The 16,754-nt window shown below is 44.2% G+C and overlaps 1 protein-coding gene across 6 annotated transcripts in view; it reads right to left on the reverse strand.

The window, feature by feature from the left end:
• The window catches only part of heca (hdc homolog, cell cycle regulator), a 167,710-nt gene that overhangs the window by 128,655 nt on the left and 22,301 nt on the right, over positions 1-16,754 (reverse strand). For 2 of the 6 annotated variants that reach the window (XR_004465685.2, XM_033347672.2), the window contains exon 2: positions 11,720-11,816. Coding sequence is in view for 3 of the 6 variants with exons in the window: in XM_033347672.2 (XP_033203563.1) it covers positions 11,720-11,816 (97 nt within the window). In the remaining 3 variants the exon portion in view is untranslated. Of the gene's footprint in view, positions 1-11,719; positions 11,817-15,214; positions 15,417-15,613; positions 16,544-16,578; positions 16,672-16,754 lie in introns of those variants that run through there. The other 4 variants (XM_076624924.1, XM_033347674.2, XM_033347673.2 and 1 more) reach the window with 4 other exon arrangements.

The raw sequence follows: 16,754 nt of genomic DNA on the forward strand, positions 1-16,754 counted from the left end.
AATATGTTTAAAGGTGATGTTCGAACCTACAAACAGCGTAAAAAGAATATGGCAAATCGATGGCAACGCTGAGCTGTGTTATACGGTATTTCTTATTGGCACGTGGCATGAATCGAGGCAAACGATGGCGCAAAAACTCGAGACAAATCGATCGATCGAGAGGAAAGAAGCAAATCACCGCGTAACGTCTCGTATTCCAACTATTTCTCTATCGAGACTCTTTCCCTCGGAGTTCCTGGGGGACGAGAGAGCCAGACGATGGTAAGGAAAAAGCCGACGGGTACAGACGACGAGTCTGGACAAAGACGGCGGGACAAAAGCGGAGAGAAGATGAAGGGAAGAAAAGGAGGGAGAAGAAAGGGAAAGTAATAGGACCGACTGGGAAACGTGTGTCTCGTGATAATACGTTTCTGCTCGCTCTTCGTTCCTCGATAATTACTCGGAATACCAACAGCGGGTGGGGAAACTCGAAACGCTACAGCGTACAGACACTACCACAGAGGATATCTTCCCTTGGTCCACACCAATTACGATCTTTCGTGGTGTAGCTTTCCACGGGAAAGACCAAACACGGGATATTCCGGATCGAAACGAAATCCAATAGAATCTATTTGTCAACGAATAAAACTTCACCGTTTAATTTGGGAGAGAAAAAGACGCGTCGTTATATCGGCGGTAACTGAACCTTGTTACGATAGCAGAAATTCTAGAGAGTCGTTTCCCTTGTTGGGAAGATACTTATACGCGTGGTACGCACTGCACACATTTTACTTTGCTTCGTTTCTTCCATAGAAGCTAAACAAGGTGGACGACGCTTGAGACTTTCTAGTGTATTTATTATAATACATAATATGTACCAAATTGGTAGAATTGTGTTCGTACGTATCTATTATACACTGGCCGCTACAAACGAGTCCCGACTTAACCAACTTGATTTTATCGGACTAAACGCGCAATAATCCTGTTAGCTAACCGAATAGCTCTCCGAATCCTGTTATCTAATCAAATACGCTGTTACTGGTCGAAAAAAGAAGCGAGATTCGACGTACTGGAGAAACGATCAACATCATTGAGAGCAATCGTACGGCAGAAAAGGGTATCGTAACGGGCATCGAGCAAGCCAATGTCCTGGCAGTTGCCATTTCCATAACGGGATTTTATTTCCATTTTCTCGCTGGCAGCAGGCTGAGGTCGGAACCGCGCAGGGAAATAGAGACGAAGAGACGATGTGAGGTGGCACGCGAAAAAAAATGGAGAATTTATGCGTCGCCAGGAATCGAAAGAGGTGGAGAAGTTGGTCGCCGGATCCCCGGGATATGCAGGCGACCGGGAGGTACCTTCCGCTGAATATCCGCGCAACTTTCAACGGGAAAGCTGACATAATGCGATCGAACGCTTTCTCCTTCTGACGCAAGAAACCCGCGAGGCGAGCGCCGGAAAATTGAAAACTCGTAATTGAAAATAATCGCGATTTTACGACTCTCATACCGATCAAGCAGCGTACGATCTGTGCTGTGTCTTCGAGACTGTGTAGAAAAGAAGAAGCGTGCCATAATTTGTTGTTTCGCTCTTATTATTATCGACATTATTCGGTATCTATTTCATCGAATTGATTATATTTAACGAGTAAAAACCTGTGTACGAACCAATGGTTCTATATTTGAGATAGAAGGGCGACTTCCTGTTCCGCGAATCTGATTATATTCTAGTAATATCCTGATCATATCCTTGTGAAACGATGTAGCTGTTTCGATCGAGGTGTTTCTCTCGACACTCGATACATTGTTCGGTCACACAATCTACCTGTTCTCGAGGCACACCGGATATTGAAACTCGCGAAACATATCGCCACGTATCGAGCGGTTTCGCTTAATGGCTTCTTGGATTGCAGGAAGAAAACTGCCCTATTTTTCCAGAAAGCTGACGCGGAATCGATATATTATTCGTTGGTGGTCTGCTTTCGCGTAATGGATCTCGACAGGATTTATCGCGGATTTCGTCCAACTATATCTTTCGTCTTTCGCTGAAACTTGCTTGCAATCGATGACAAGCGAGTCCTCGTCTTCGATTTAGACAAGAAACGAACCGTGTGAACGCGAACTCGACCAAAGCGTTGCTAAATCGCGTTACAAAATCGCGTTCAGGCGCGCCAACGCTGCAGCATATATCACCGCTCAAGAGTACACGCACTTGCTTTCTTTTTTAGTATGTACGATAATTTAATTAGAAAATCGCAAACAAAAATTATCCATCGACACGCATACAGGATGATTATATACTGCGTATCATTTTCGATTGTACCTTTCTAAGTGTCTTTTTAACGTTAAAAGATATCTCAAGTTCGAGCAAGCTATGGAAACGTTGTCGTCGGTATGCACGATGTCGCGTTTCAACTTTACGCTAAATGTCTTCCGAACACGTCCCGAATCTTATTTGTTTTACGAAAGGCAGAAGATTAAGATATAAAAATTGGAGAATCGAAACTTTCTACTCTTCCTTTTACGAAACGCAATGGTTTATAAACCAAGCGATTAAAATCCAACATCGATCGTTATCTCTGTCGCACGAAAAAAAAATTAGCTTTCTTCGTTACATCCTACGCACCAAACAGTGGGAGCAGCAATCGTCGAAAGAAATAATTAACAGAGTGGGTGGTTGTTCCGTGGCCCAGTGCCATAGAAACGATTCATCGAAAGGGGCCAGAGAAAAATTTAATGAAAAGAACCAACGGAGGCTGGCTAAGTGGTACGTGGATCTCGACTCTTCGTAGGAGCGAGAGAAAGGGCAGCTTTTCCGTTTAAGGAGAGAAGAAAGCCGGCCGAGCAAGAAGGGAAGCCCGTAAAAGGCGGTCCGAGACGTCGGCAACCGATATAATGCGAGTCCGCGAAAACGGAAGCGAGCGTCCACGGCCAACCGCGTCCGTTACTTTCGTCCAGAGCCACCACCAACTCCCCTTTTCTTTTTCGTTCGCACTGGCCCGCCTCGATTCCACTCCCCGACGTTCGTCGAGTTTCTCTTTGCTGCTCGGCCAGCCCTGGGCCGAACGATGGCTGCGGAAAGAGCGACATTTGTCTCGCCGATTATGACGTGGCTCCTACAGCTCCTTCTCTTTCAGTTTTCATCGTCTCCGCGTTGTTTCTTTTCGTCGCCTTCTGCTCGTTTATCGTTTCTGCCGCTAGAAGAGCCCGCGTGCCGTTTTGTCGGTCGTTAAAACCATTTGTCAGGATTCACGAGGAAATGGAATTCGGGAAACGACGATCTCGGTGCAGGATGATTCGTGGCATCGATCTTTGTAGCGATGCATGAGAGATTTGGCGACTCTTGGGCAATTTTTGGACGAAAATCGAGGGAAATTCAAAGCAAGGATACAAAGGACGCGACAAAAGTTCGTTTACGTGAACTTTTATCCGAATGAAATGGTAGTTAGGTTGTTCCGTAACCGGGATACCTTGAGGGATTTCAAACGCGACGAATATATCAGAAACAGGAGCACGATAAATTTCAAACGTAGTAGAAAATCGTAAAAGGAGGAAAGAATAGAGGAACTCCTACCGTACAAATTTCAGTAATTAGGCAAAAATGACTTGACGCCCAACAGCTTCTGCAAACGCATCTCTTCTACGATAAAAGGAAGCCAAAGAGTCTGAGAGACCGATACCACGCGCGATATCTTTGCGATTTCGTTTCATTCGTAGATTAATGACCGCACGAAGGAAGGAGAAAATCGTTTCAAATTATCGTTCATAATTCCGAGGGAGGATGAAAGGTCACATGGACGCTGTAACCATGATGACGACGACGACGAGGAGAAAGTACGCATCTGTCGTTCATCACTCCCCCTGCGATTATTGGCCCAACCAGTATCGTCACAAAGGACCCACATTATCTTCGGCGACATTAAAGCATCGCGTGGGTCAAGAATGATTCGTGCCATTTCCGAACGAAACAAATTACGTTACGAAAATAAGCGTGTACCCTCGGACCAAGTTTGACTTCTGTTGGAGCAGGAAGGATCAAAATGAAACGATGGTCGTGGCTTGTTCCCTAAGCGGCCACGAAAAGGAACGACCACGCAGCGGGTTTACGTATATCAAGTTCAGGGCCAAAAATAGTTGTGTGCGTGACGTGGGACGAGAAAAGCACGGGGCTATCTTGCATCGATCCGGTTGAGGTAGGTCTCGGTCTCAAGGGAGCCACGAGACTTATCCCAGTTCAGGGAGAAATTTCAAGGATATTCCAGCTCACGCGCGGGTTCCTCGCTTGGAACCAGATTTCTCGCGTCATTACCATAAAATTCTCATTAGGAATCGCCCTCGTAAATCGATCATCCGTTAAACCAACGTCGATCCTCAAGCATCGGATTGTACCATAAGGTAGCGTGTGTTTTGTACCACGTTAACCATAAATCGTAACGTTCGTCTATAGGTTACATTTTGTACATCGTTTTATAGCATTTGTTCGTTTCTTTCGCGCGTATCTATTTTAAGGCGTAGAATTATATTCTGACGTTTAGAAAAGTATATAATGCGAGGGGAGAAATAAAATATGTATCCACGTGTCTTTCAAAATACGCAGTATCGTATTCTCCTTGTTTCAATTTCGGGGAAAGCGACTCGAAGCGCCGAGCGAAGAACCTGGTAAAATGAGAGGCAAGGCGGAAATAAAGGGGAAACTGAACGAGTAACGAGAATGCGTTCGTGGAAAAAAGGGTAGTCGAACGAAAAAATCGGCACAATTATTTCTCTCTGAAATACGCTCGCTCGCGAGCAACGAGTCGGTGAATTGCGCGGGTTGCGCAACAGGAAGGCGAACGTTTAAGCTAATGACCTTTAATGCAAAGCTCCATTGTGTGCGTCGCGAGACGAGCTTGGAACGAGGGTTAACGCACAAAATGTACCCATCGGAAAACAAAAAAGGAAAAAAGGAATAAAGCCGGAGGGACGAGGGGAGGAAAAGAGAGAGGGGCTAAAAGAAAACGAGAGGAACAGGCCGCACTCTCGAATAATAACCAGCGATTCTCGTTTCAATCTGCGACTGTTCCCAATTCGAATATATGCGGTCTGATCTAAAAGTAACGGAACTACTTTTATAAGCGTTTTTGTAAAAAAAGAAAAGAAAAAAATAGTTCCCTTGGGAAGCGATACGTCGATGGTGATGTTTTTTTCCTATTCGTTGAAGCAATAGGAAAGTTTAACCCACAGATGGGGTGAAGGCTCGATCGAGTTTGACTCTCGCAAATATCCAAGTTGTAACATGGAAAAGCAAAGAAAGTGGTCCCATCGTTTCCGAGCCCGACAACATATGCAACTGTGCGACAATACGTTAAATATACAAAAAGCAATAACGTTCGGTTCTTTAACAACTAAGAAGCGCAGGAGGAAAACGTAATAATCAAATAAAAAACTAGAAATTGGTGGTATAAAATTCCTATATCTGCGTGATATATGAAAAACATAACTTTGTCCATTCTTCTCCCCGCGATCTGAAATTTACTTTAACTTCGATTCAAACGAGCAACCGACGATCTCACGAGGAAACAAGTTCGTGAAAAATTCCAGAATCTGATAAAAGTTGGACCGTTGCGTATGAAACGGTTTGAGAAGTATGGGTATACACACTGCGGGGGTAGTTTCTCCGTTTCGACATAACGAAATTAGGAAAGCCAGATCCCTGGAACTGCTGGCGGAAAACTCAACCGACCGAACTTCTGCGTCCATCGTTTCCTGCTACCTCTGAATTTAATCAGCGCCGACAAGCAAGGGGCTAGACGCGCGCCTCGAGATTATATTACTTAGAAACTATCTTAGGAATAACACGGTTCTTGCAACGTCCATGGAGAAATTCGCCGGCTTAAAGAGCCACCCTCTCTCTGCGTTCGATGCGGCGCCAGACCAATGTGGTTTAATCCTCGAGGATCGCAAGAGCCACTTCCGGTACCAACGACGCGACGCGTCGACTGTTATCAATTCTCTTAATTACATTCGTTCGTGGAATTGCATCGTTAACTTCGCTATCGGCTATAGTATGCCAGCTGAAACGATGAGGTAAACGCGAAGCGGTAAATCAAAAGGAAGAATGCAAATTTTAAGCACGAAACAAATTATACGACGCTTCGAGATGGAATTAATTATCAGCGTTATACGAAACATTGACAATTTTCTAAAGTATCTTCGAATCGACTGAATCTTTGTATCATGAACGACGGTGTATATAATATTTGTCGTCCTACCGCCTACTCTATCGTCTATCATTTTACATTTCCTCTTCTATTTATTCATCGCTTTATGGCTTCTTGTATTCGTAAGAAACGAACGAATAAAAAAACAAAATATATAGTTCTCCATATCTCTGATGTTCTCCATATAAAAAGAAAGGAAACACGTTCAAAGATATCCTAAAATTCCCAAGCGATGTTCCATCGTGCAAAGTTACCCGAGGAGCCGTTCGAAACCCTATAAAACTCGAAACAGCAATTAGCCTGGCACGGAATCGATTTCCTTTACGACGTTTGCAAAAAAGAAGTCGATATACGGTCGATCTCTCGATATCTCTCCTTACTTGCCGCCGAGAGTCTCTGTTTGGCCGACGACATGGACAAGGAACAAGACGAGCAGGAATCGGTGACATCGATATCTACCGGTACACACACGGTGCACGATAAATTCCGGCTGGCGTTTCCTATTAGCTCCAACCGGTTAAGCCCGCTGTCGTACATCAGCGTCAGTTCATCGGGAATCAATGTCCATCGAATCGACGGAACGAGAAATCACAGACAGACAGACAGAGAAAGAGTTAAACTCGGAATAGGGATAAAGATTCTCGAGTACTGGAAGAAGCGACTGAACCGCAGGCAAAAGGTTTTCAACGTCGTGCTTTTAATTAATCTCTGCTCCCCCGGTCGCGAGTGCCATTCAGAGAGAACTCTCGCAATCGCTACTCTTCGCAAAGCGAAGGAGGCTCCTGCCTTCGTAACCGCCAACAAAATATCGCGCCTGGTATACACACACACCGTCCAAAGAGTTTTGGCCAAGGCACTTACCCAAATTTTCCCGTCTTCGTTTTCCGACCGCACTTCGTTGGACGAGTCTCTTTCTCTTTCGAGTATACCGCATAATATCGGGATAAAATCGTACGTCACGCTTATCTGCGAAACTAGTTTTTAAAAAAAATGGCGGTTTGTAGCAACTTGTTACAAAATCTCGTCATCCTATTGGGTATTTTTAAAAAGAAATCGCCTTTCATCCGAACAAATTCTTTTCGCTTTCGGCAATGTCGTATTTAAAATTCATCCTACTGAAACGTGAAATCGTTTTTAAATCTTCGAACACGGTTTACGTTCGAGCGAGGTTTAATCTGAGCAGAGATTACGACTCTTCCCAACGCGCTACGCGATTGCTTTGCAATCCAAACATTTGCATTTCGCAGATAGAAGGGTTGTAGACGAGTTTTAACGATGCATCGAAGAGAGAGTATAGAGAGAAACGCGTGCGAAACAAGGATCCGAATTACTGGCTCGTCAACGTTCGATGAATCGATGTGCTGATAGAATACCGATGATGGCAGAGTACAGAGGTCTAAAAGTACATAGTAACCTAGCCACACCCTAATTTAAAAGTACACCGGATAACAAAGTAATTGCACCGTAACACGCTACCTTTACGTTTTCATCGCTCTGTTTACTATCTGCTCTAACCGCGTCTTGTATCTGGTATAAACGGGTATATCTTTTAGATAAACGGAATTTTTATGGTATATTTGGATGGATCGATAATATAGGGAACTCAAATTATCTAGAAGCTCTGTAGGAGTGTGGGGATTAAAACCTGGACACGGTTCGTTATAATACAAGAGGGAGGAACAGGAGAAATACACACAGAAACGGTCCTGTCGTGATTTCCAATTCGCGCCAGCAATCCCTGGTTTTAAAAGCGACGTGACCGCGGGGCAGAGGGTGCGCCAGTGCCGTCTCCATATTGGTATTCAACGCTCAAAAGGCAAACCTTGCATTCTGCAGTTCGACAGCAAAGGGTTGTGTTCTGATCAACCCCCTATACTGACGTATATACTAGGGTTGATTCCACGGATCGCGGCTATCAAGCGTGGCTGAAAATATTTCGAATCATTGGGAACATTTGATTTTTTACAGTAGATTGGCTGCAAGTATGACACGGTGTTTGGAAATATTTCGCTGCTACTTGTTATCCCTGTCAGATTTCTTACAAGTGACTTTATACCATAGTTTCGAATCAACGATGAAGCATCTTCGGCTATTACAAAATTGTGGTTGCTTAGTTACAACATCTTTGACACAATATACCGACGTATTACCCGTTTACAAGAATCGAAATTATTCTACGTGTTAGCTTCGAAATACACTTAGCTACGCAGTAATAGTATAGCGTTAATAACGGCCCTGGTTGTTACGGCTACGTGTGGACGTGCTCTGTTGTGCAACGAACCAATTCATCTCAAACATGCGGCGTTAAATATTTCGATCGAATTGCACGAAGACTATCCCTAAGCGTGCGTTGTTGGGTGATGCGTTGCCATGGGAGGACCTCAAACAGAGGGTGAGTCGTGCAGTTTGGAGGGTCGGTTCCTCTTCGATCCACCTAGAATTACTGCATATGCAAAGCCGTGTATCCGCTACAAAACATCGATCGTTCCTCGCCTATTCGAATCTGTCCAACGATCAACGAAGCGAACATCGAAAGAGAGAAAAGCGAGCGATAGCGCTCGAAAGCAACCGACAAAAGGGGCTTATTGCGCAATAGGTCGTGGAACGATGGGAGAGCTCTCGGCAAGATAACGCCGCACACGCTAGAAACTGGCTCGCTTTTATTTCCCGCGAACCTTAAAGCACGGAAACGCGCGACTTTTTCGCGCGGACGTCGGAGAATCCCTCGCGTGATTCGTCTCGCGCGGCTCGAACGAAAGGAATTCGCGCCGTAAACTCGCGTTACGCCATGTTGCATTCATTGTTGCTTCTAATAAAGCATGCGCCTTTTCTGCGTTTGCAAAAGGAATAAATAACGCCCGGAGCACCGTGGACGAAGGAAAGGCGAACAGGCAGGTCCCTTTTATGGCCTATCTTCCTGGAGAGCTGAAACGCAGCTTCGCGATGAAAGGTTATACGAGAGAGCCAGACGTGAAAAGAGCACACGCTGCCTTCCCCATTCTGTTATGCCCGTGCGTATTTCACAAAACGCGAGCGTAGTCCGCGAGCTAACGATATCGTAGAATTTGCGCTCAGGATGCTAACGACCGGCTATGTAAGTCGCAAATTAACCCTCGCCGATGTTTTTCGGCGGTAACCCTCGTGGACCAACCGTGCATTGGTCCTGGCAATGAAAATGCGAGAGGGTGGCTACTTCTGTACGCGTACAGTGGCTCGCAAAAGTATTCGAACGCTTACGACGAATTGCTAACTGAATGTAATATCTTCTAACCTCTTTGTCGAATCATCAGGATATAAATCTAAGTTACTCATTAAGAGTAGTAATAATATTTTAATATCTACTATAAATTTTCTATGGCGATTGTTTACAGTTCGCGTAGATAATTTTGTGAGCCACTGTATACTTCGTTATGGTTGCTCGTTTCGGAACGTTTCACCGCCATTTAGCGGAGTTCAGAGGGGAAGACACGCCGGCTATTTTACTAGTTATTCTCTTTTTTCAACTCGTGCCAGTCGGCGCTCGAAATGGTGGGTAATTTGAAAGTCGAAACGAAGGTGCAACAACACGCTTTCAAACTGGCTATTACATACGGGGCTATTACACGGACACGTATAATACAGGGTGGTCCGACGAGAGTAAAGTATCTTTGGATCGAGCTGTTTTTCTGCTACATAAATCACGTGCTCGACGATTACTAAATTGACTTTCCTCGTACATATTAATTTCATTCGCCCAGCCCTATCGATCCGTCGGTGTATAATCGCTTGTTACCGGGCGAATTTATACCACTGTGTAACCATGTCGTTTAATCAATTTGTAATCCATCGATTCATCGCCACCGCGTGCGTTGCAAATGCGCAAACGGAAATACGAACTACGAACCACCGGTGTGACGCCACTGAAATCGTTGTGGAAATGAAAGCATATTGTTCCCTTTCGTTGCACCTTTAAATTTCCCATGCACGTAAACACTCGCGCTTTAGTTACAAATCATCGGAATTTAAAAGTATCGTTTCCTCCTTTTTTCGAGAATCAACGAACCGTCGAATTAATCGCATTACAATCGTTCTACGACCTTAAATTTCTAACGAAAGATTTCGAATCTGAGAGCAGATATACGCGTATTTCACGCACTAAACGAATAAAACGAATCCCATGCTTTAGATAATTTACACAGCCCCGAATATCACGCATATTCGATACATTTTTCCTTTAAATTTTCCAAAAATGCGCAAACACGAGCAGCATCGCTATAGATCGTCAGAATTTAAAATACGATCTTTAAAAATGCAACGCATAATTTTGGATATCCCGTGCATTCTCATCAAATTTTTCACAAACCCATAAATATCCACCATCTACTCCGAAAATCGTCAAAAAATTCTCTGCACGATCGCGTGAAACGTACGATGCCATATCAAACAGGCCCGTATCTTCTTCATCGATCGACCTACCGCAACGCGTACGCGTCTCGTCGCCAGAGGGACGATTAAACGCCAGACCAAGAGCTTCGACAGGCTCTCCCTCTGAAATATATATGTATAATATTCGCGTGTGTGCATACACGGCTGAATGCGATGGAATCGAGATTCCGGTGTAATAACGAGTCACGTGAACGTGCATCACACACGAACAGGGGGTGTAAGTGCACGAACCACCGCGTGGGAAATGGTATTGATTTTGCCTCGTATTTGGGGTAGGACGACAGTGTTACGGCGTAGTCCGGCAGGCCAAAGGATTCGTTACAGGGTGAACGCAGACGAAAAGCGAAGCGGACTTCGCGTGAGAGATTATTTCGACGAGATCTCAGGGTGGAGAATTCATACACGACGCGCATGGCGTTCTCGAGAGCTACGTTTAAGGATTGTGAGTTCCAGCGCGATACGTTTCTTGAATAATTTGTTAACAAATTCTGAGCCATGGATGGACAAAACTGAACGTAGAATAGCTCTTTTTCTTTACAATAACGAAACGAACGTACGACGCAGAATTGAGGAAGTTGAAATTTCAGCGATCAATTACCAAATTATCGGAATTATCAGGGTTGAGATAACTGCCTGAATAATATACACATACTACGTGTTAAATGGAAACGAAAGGATACGATAGCATCAAGTTCTCGTAATTTATGTACTATGCATGTATGTACTAAAAGATACGACAAATTTCGCGTACTTGCAGTTAATTGATATACAAACGCGTACAATAAATACAATGGCGTACGAATACTTTTTGTATCTACTGTATAAGAGTAAAAGGGAGAAGAATGGAAGCGAAGAATTTCTTAGACGGACTTAAAGCAAGAGGATCTGCCGGCAGTCACCGTGACCTTGCTCTATCGCGTACCTTCCGCTTTAAGGAATCCCGTATAGCTCCTCTTCGCTTTTCCCGCAGCTCTAGCGAGGTTACTATTTCAAACTTTCCCCAGTCGTGGTTAACGTGTACAGCGTGAGATCGAGTCTCGAACACGATCCGACAAAGTGTACGATACACGAGATGTTAATTTAAATAACGCAATGCAAGATTAGTTGTTCTTTTACCTTAATGTGATAGGAGTTGAGTTTAGTGCGTGGCAGGCTGTTGAAAGCGCTGAAATCCAGTCGACGGGAGAAGATTCCATTCGCACCGCAACTTTGCCTGCAACGGAACATAGAAATATATATTGTACTTTATACTTTCTCATTAACGATTATATGTTATTTCTAACAATTACAACGACTATAAATTGCATAAATATTACGATGGTACCTAATACACTTTTCCTATACGCTATATTGTTCGACGAAATTTTTGGGGTTAAAAAAATACAGCAGAAAAAATCGGGGATCCTGCGTTTCATGATACGTAATAATTCCGTTCCTCCCTTCGCTTGATAACCCTCGACGTGTCGCATAACGGGAGGGTCGCTTTTTGAACTCGTACGTTTATCCTCGCAAGCCGATGAAAACGAGCTCGCTGAAGATACGTAGCCTGCGTTCTACCACTCGTCATTGAGTTTCGCGTGCGTGCCAGCCAGGGAATACGCGTGGATACGCGTGTGCCTACCTTCCCCGGCTCATATGCCAGAAAGAAAAAGAGTCGCGGAATATAAACCCAGCCGAATGGAAGAATTTGCCGCCGGACGAACGCGAAGCGTACCTCCGCCCTCGATCGACGCGTAAAACTTTGAAATCTCGCAGAAGGGAAACTGAATTCTCGAAATTGCTCTCGGCTAGATAATGTCTACAACGTCGGAAGGGACGTGGAACTCGACGGTGGTAGACGAGGATTCGGTTCGAGGCGACGCGAGGAACGCGCATCGTTGGAACACGGGAGAGCACGTATCTGCGTTTCACACTCGGCTGACCCTGATGTCTGATTCTGCAAGCGCCTGCGACTGACGTCTATCCCAACGACAAGTAACTTCTGTCGACTAGATTCCACGACGAAACGAGTACGCTCCCTGGTAGAGCATGTTTTGTTACTTCGAAGAGGAAATCGATGCTGAGGAAACTCTGCAAAGTTCCTGGACGAGAATATCGTTGTAGCGATATGCGTGAACCGTTCTATCTACCTCCGGTTCGTTTACGTTCTACGTTGTTGAATCTCCATGCATATCGCGGTCAGAGATACGTTAATATGAATATTTTTATTGTGATTCGCGACGTCTAAACTTGACACACGCGATTCTCGGAAGTCGGCCGGATTAACTTCGCCTTTTGCAAATTTTGTCGATTTTGTTGTCTCGATACAATATTTAGAACTGCGAACGATAAACCGGGAGAATTTTCGTCCAACTTGATGTTCGTAAAATCGAGGTGCTACTCTGACTTACGCTTTTGTAACATTCATTTATTAAGACATCAAGAAAACGAGAAATCTTACGAGAAATTCATAAAGAATAATTGTGAAATCATTACAAAATCGACTGGCTCAACTTCTCAACGATTCGCACGTGACACACGCGCCGATGGAAAAATACAGATCGTATTTTTTCAGGCTCGTAGAGCGGATGCGAAAAAATCGTGGCGATGACCGTGGAGATCGCGCCTGTGGACGGAAGTTACGTCAGAACAACAGCAGGAAGACACGAGCAAACGAAACAGGCGCGCAACAGAAAGGTAGGCAGAGAGTCAGCAGGCAAGAGAGCCGGATGAACGACTGGCATTGTGTACGGTGGGGGCCGACCTTAACCTTGGCCTCCACTCCAACGAGTCCATCCTCTATCGTCGCCCGTATTCGTAACTTTCGGCAATGTCAACTCGGGGTCACGAAAATATTGCGCGCTATCGTCGCATGCATCATGCATACCGCAGATGCGTAGAAAAAAAAACATCGCTCACAGCTGTATTATGCAACGCGACAGTCGGTGCATTCTTTTTAGCTTCTTCGAGCGTTGTTGTTCGTGCATTGACCGAATTCGCGAACCGTGGAAGAACGCAGAGGAAGAAATATATTCTCCTTGGAATAGCGAAGATACTCGATCGACGGATAGTTGAGATCGTCCGATCGTTCCCGCGATTAATTCAGAAAAGGGGGAGCGGAATTATAAGAGGAATTTTCGTTACGCTCGGATATATTGTTGCAATTAAATAAAGTTGTGACCTTGGAAACACATGATTTATTACATCGTTGCACACGAAGGTCACGGCAGGAACCACAACGTAAGTACGTTTTTGCTGATTTTCCTCGATAGACGTTTATTTCGCATACTAAATATCATAACGTATACTTTCAATATTTCATATATTTTATCGCGAACTTTAGCAGCTTTAAATTTAGGGTGTCGTTAATCGAACGAAGTAACCGGAACGTTTGAAACGTCGAGAGAACGAGTTTCGTCGAATTCGTCGCTCCAAAAAAGGATCGTACTCGGTGCTGGTTGCATTTGCATGCAAGCAGAGCGTAACGAAGCCGCGTAATCATTGCTCGAAAATCGATATTTACGTTCGATCGCGAAAGACCGAGCTTGCACCGGCGTCGTACAAATATAGGGGGCCGTGGTATCTCTGTGTGTCGTTAATTTATATGATGCTAGAACCGACCAAAGCGACCGGTTATTTTCAATCACTGCCACTTACACGTTACTCGTCTCGCCGCCGATCGTGTGTGTTCGCCATTCGATGACTAACGCACAGCATGGGTTACGCAACCTCCACGAGAAAGGAGAATCGATAAAGTCGTTATTTCGTCGGGACACGAATACCGTCGTCGCGTGACGATTTCTCATGAAATCGCATTAACGCGATTACCGACGGTACATGGGTTCGAAACTGGGCAACGAGAGTCGAGCATTAAGCCGGTGAGAGATGGAAAAACGCGGAGTTTCTGTCTTCGAAAGCGTCAGCATTCTGTATTTATGGCGCGCGAAAGTATTTGAACGCGTGTAGCAAGAGAAAACTTGGGAAACTTTTTCAAATATATTACGCGCGTTACACAAAAGTTTTTACGATGTCATTAAAATTTGGAAGCAATTTGAAAATTTATGAAGTAGAATAGCGAAATAGATACGTGTACGTATGGTATTAGTCGTATGTATTAGTACGTATGGTTTAAAAGTCCAGTTCGATTTATTTTAAATTACTCTTCGCAGATTCGCTGGAATTAGTGGAAGATGGAATCACCTCCTTATATTTTTATCTTCCTAAATCATGAGCGCGGTGTATCTAGAATCCCAAAGATCCATTAGCATAGACCGCCATTTCAGCGATTGCAACAAAATCGCGATGTCCGTACTCGTCGACAGTCTCTCCGTTACTTTCTCTTTAATTGCCATCGGTGAAACATAATCCACGTAAAAAGAGAATCAGCCTCCTCTCTATTCTAACCGGGAGAATTTTTAAAAAAAAGACTATACTTGCTAGCCATTAAAAGACCACGATGCAGCGGTGTGCGTACGTGACGATCGCTAAAAAAAAAAGGGTTGTCCCGCGGTTCAATTTATTCCACTAAAGAAACCGGTTTTCAAAGCTAGGTCGTGCGTATTATCGTGAAAACGGCTGGGACACAGAAGCGACACCGTGTTTCTCTTGATCAGAAAAAAATTATTATCTAACCTTGACGCCGACAGTAGGCCGCGCACGTCACTTCCGAATTGATGGGCGACCTGGAAAGGAAACTGGCTTATCGCGAATTCCTTTGGATTGTGCACGCCTGTGTGTTTCGTCAAACGTTCACGCATTGTTCTTCGAACGTGAAAAACCGCTCCGTCGTTGTCGATATGCGTCGACGTATCTCGGCTTTTAAAACAACACTAGTTTCTTTAAATAGCCACCTCTGGCGGATAGGAAAATCGAGCCGAAGAGATATCTATTTATAGACAAGTCGTCGGTACGATTAAACACGGCCATTTGAAATTGTAATCGACCAATTAGCAATCCTTGTCGCCACGAATATGCAGATTCTACGGTCGCGGTATGATTAGGAAAAGTTCCATGACGTTGCACGTTACTTACGTCACATTCTTCAACAATGTGGAAATTTGGAACGTCCGTTGCACGATTGGAAACTTTTATCTTCTCCGGGATTTAACTAGAATCGAACAACCCTGTCTTGTATCCATATACATGTTTATCGTATATACGTAATAAAACGAAGTAGAAAAAAAAAATCTGTACGATCCGTTTAATTTGTAATCGTAGATCTCGAGCCAGATTCACGAACACCTGCAATCCATTAGAAATAGCGGAAAATTTTTAAACGACAAGCTCGAGATTCGTTAAAAAATGCAAATACGTGTAACTAAAATAACGTGGTTGGATACGTTTCATTGGGTCAACCGTAGTGCAAAACGATCTATGCGGGTTTCTTTCGTTGACCTGGTATGTGGGAAGTCTAGAGTGGACAACCCTTCTCCATTGACACCATCTCCTCGACGATCTCGTAACACGAGCCACGGTTACGGGAGTATTTGCGAGTGAATCAGTTTTTGCAATTCGACACCATACGATAATACGTCCGTCACGAACGCACGGATCAGTCCATCGTAATCGAGGTTTGTATTTCTAGGAAGTGTTTCGCAATCGATGATTCGTTCGAAAGCCGGCGTATGAATGACGCCCGGCGTCGAGACGACGTCTTACAAACTTACACGACGAGCATCGAACTCTGGCATTGCGTGCACAGACAGATCGTGGGGCTTATCCGTTTATCAAACCGAATATTTTCTCGTAATTTATCGCGTGGACGACGATTAGTCGGTTAATTACACGCCGGTTCTTCGAAACGTGCCAAGCATTCCTCGGAAAAAGTTCGATAAAATATCGTAAGTTTCCTAGGCGTTCATCCCCTTCTTCCCGATTCTACGCGCTATATACAATTTTTGAAATTTTAATTTATGCCATTAACTTATCGTATTTCAGCTACATCTATCTTTCATTTCTTTAAATAAATTACGCGGTGTATTAAAAATCGCAATTACATCGCTTTAGCTTTCGACGCCTGACAACGTATAAAAGTTCACATGCACCGTGTCACTGAATATTACGTTCCTCACGAGTCAAACGACAATCTTGAAATGAGCATCTCGAGGAACGCGTATCTAGGAACTCTCAGAGTAGCGAAGCAATCTTCGATAACAGGCGTGAAGTTGGACGA

This window comes from Bombus vancouverensis, chromosome 15, assembly GCF_051014615.1.
Source record: "Bombus vancouverensis nearcticus chromosome 15, iyBomVanc1_principal, whole genome shotgun sequence".
Taxonomy (NCBI): Eukaryota; Metazoa; Arthropoda; class Insecta; order Hymenoptera; family Apidae; genus Bombus; species Bombus vancouverensis.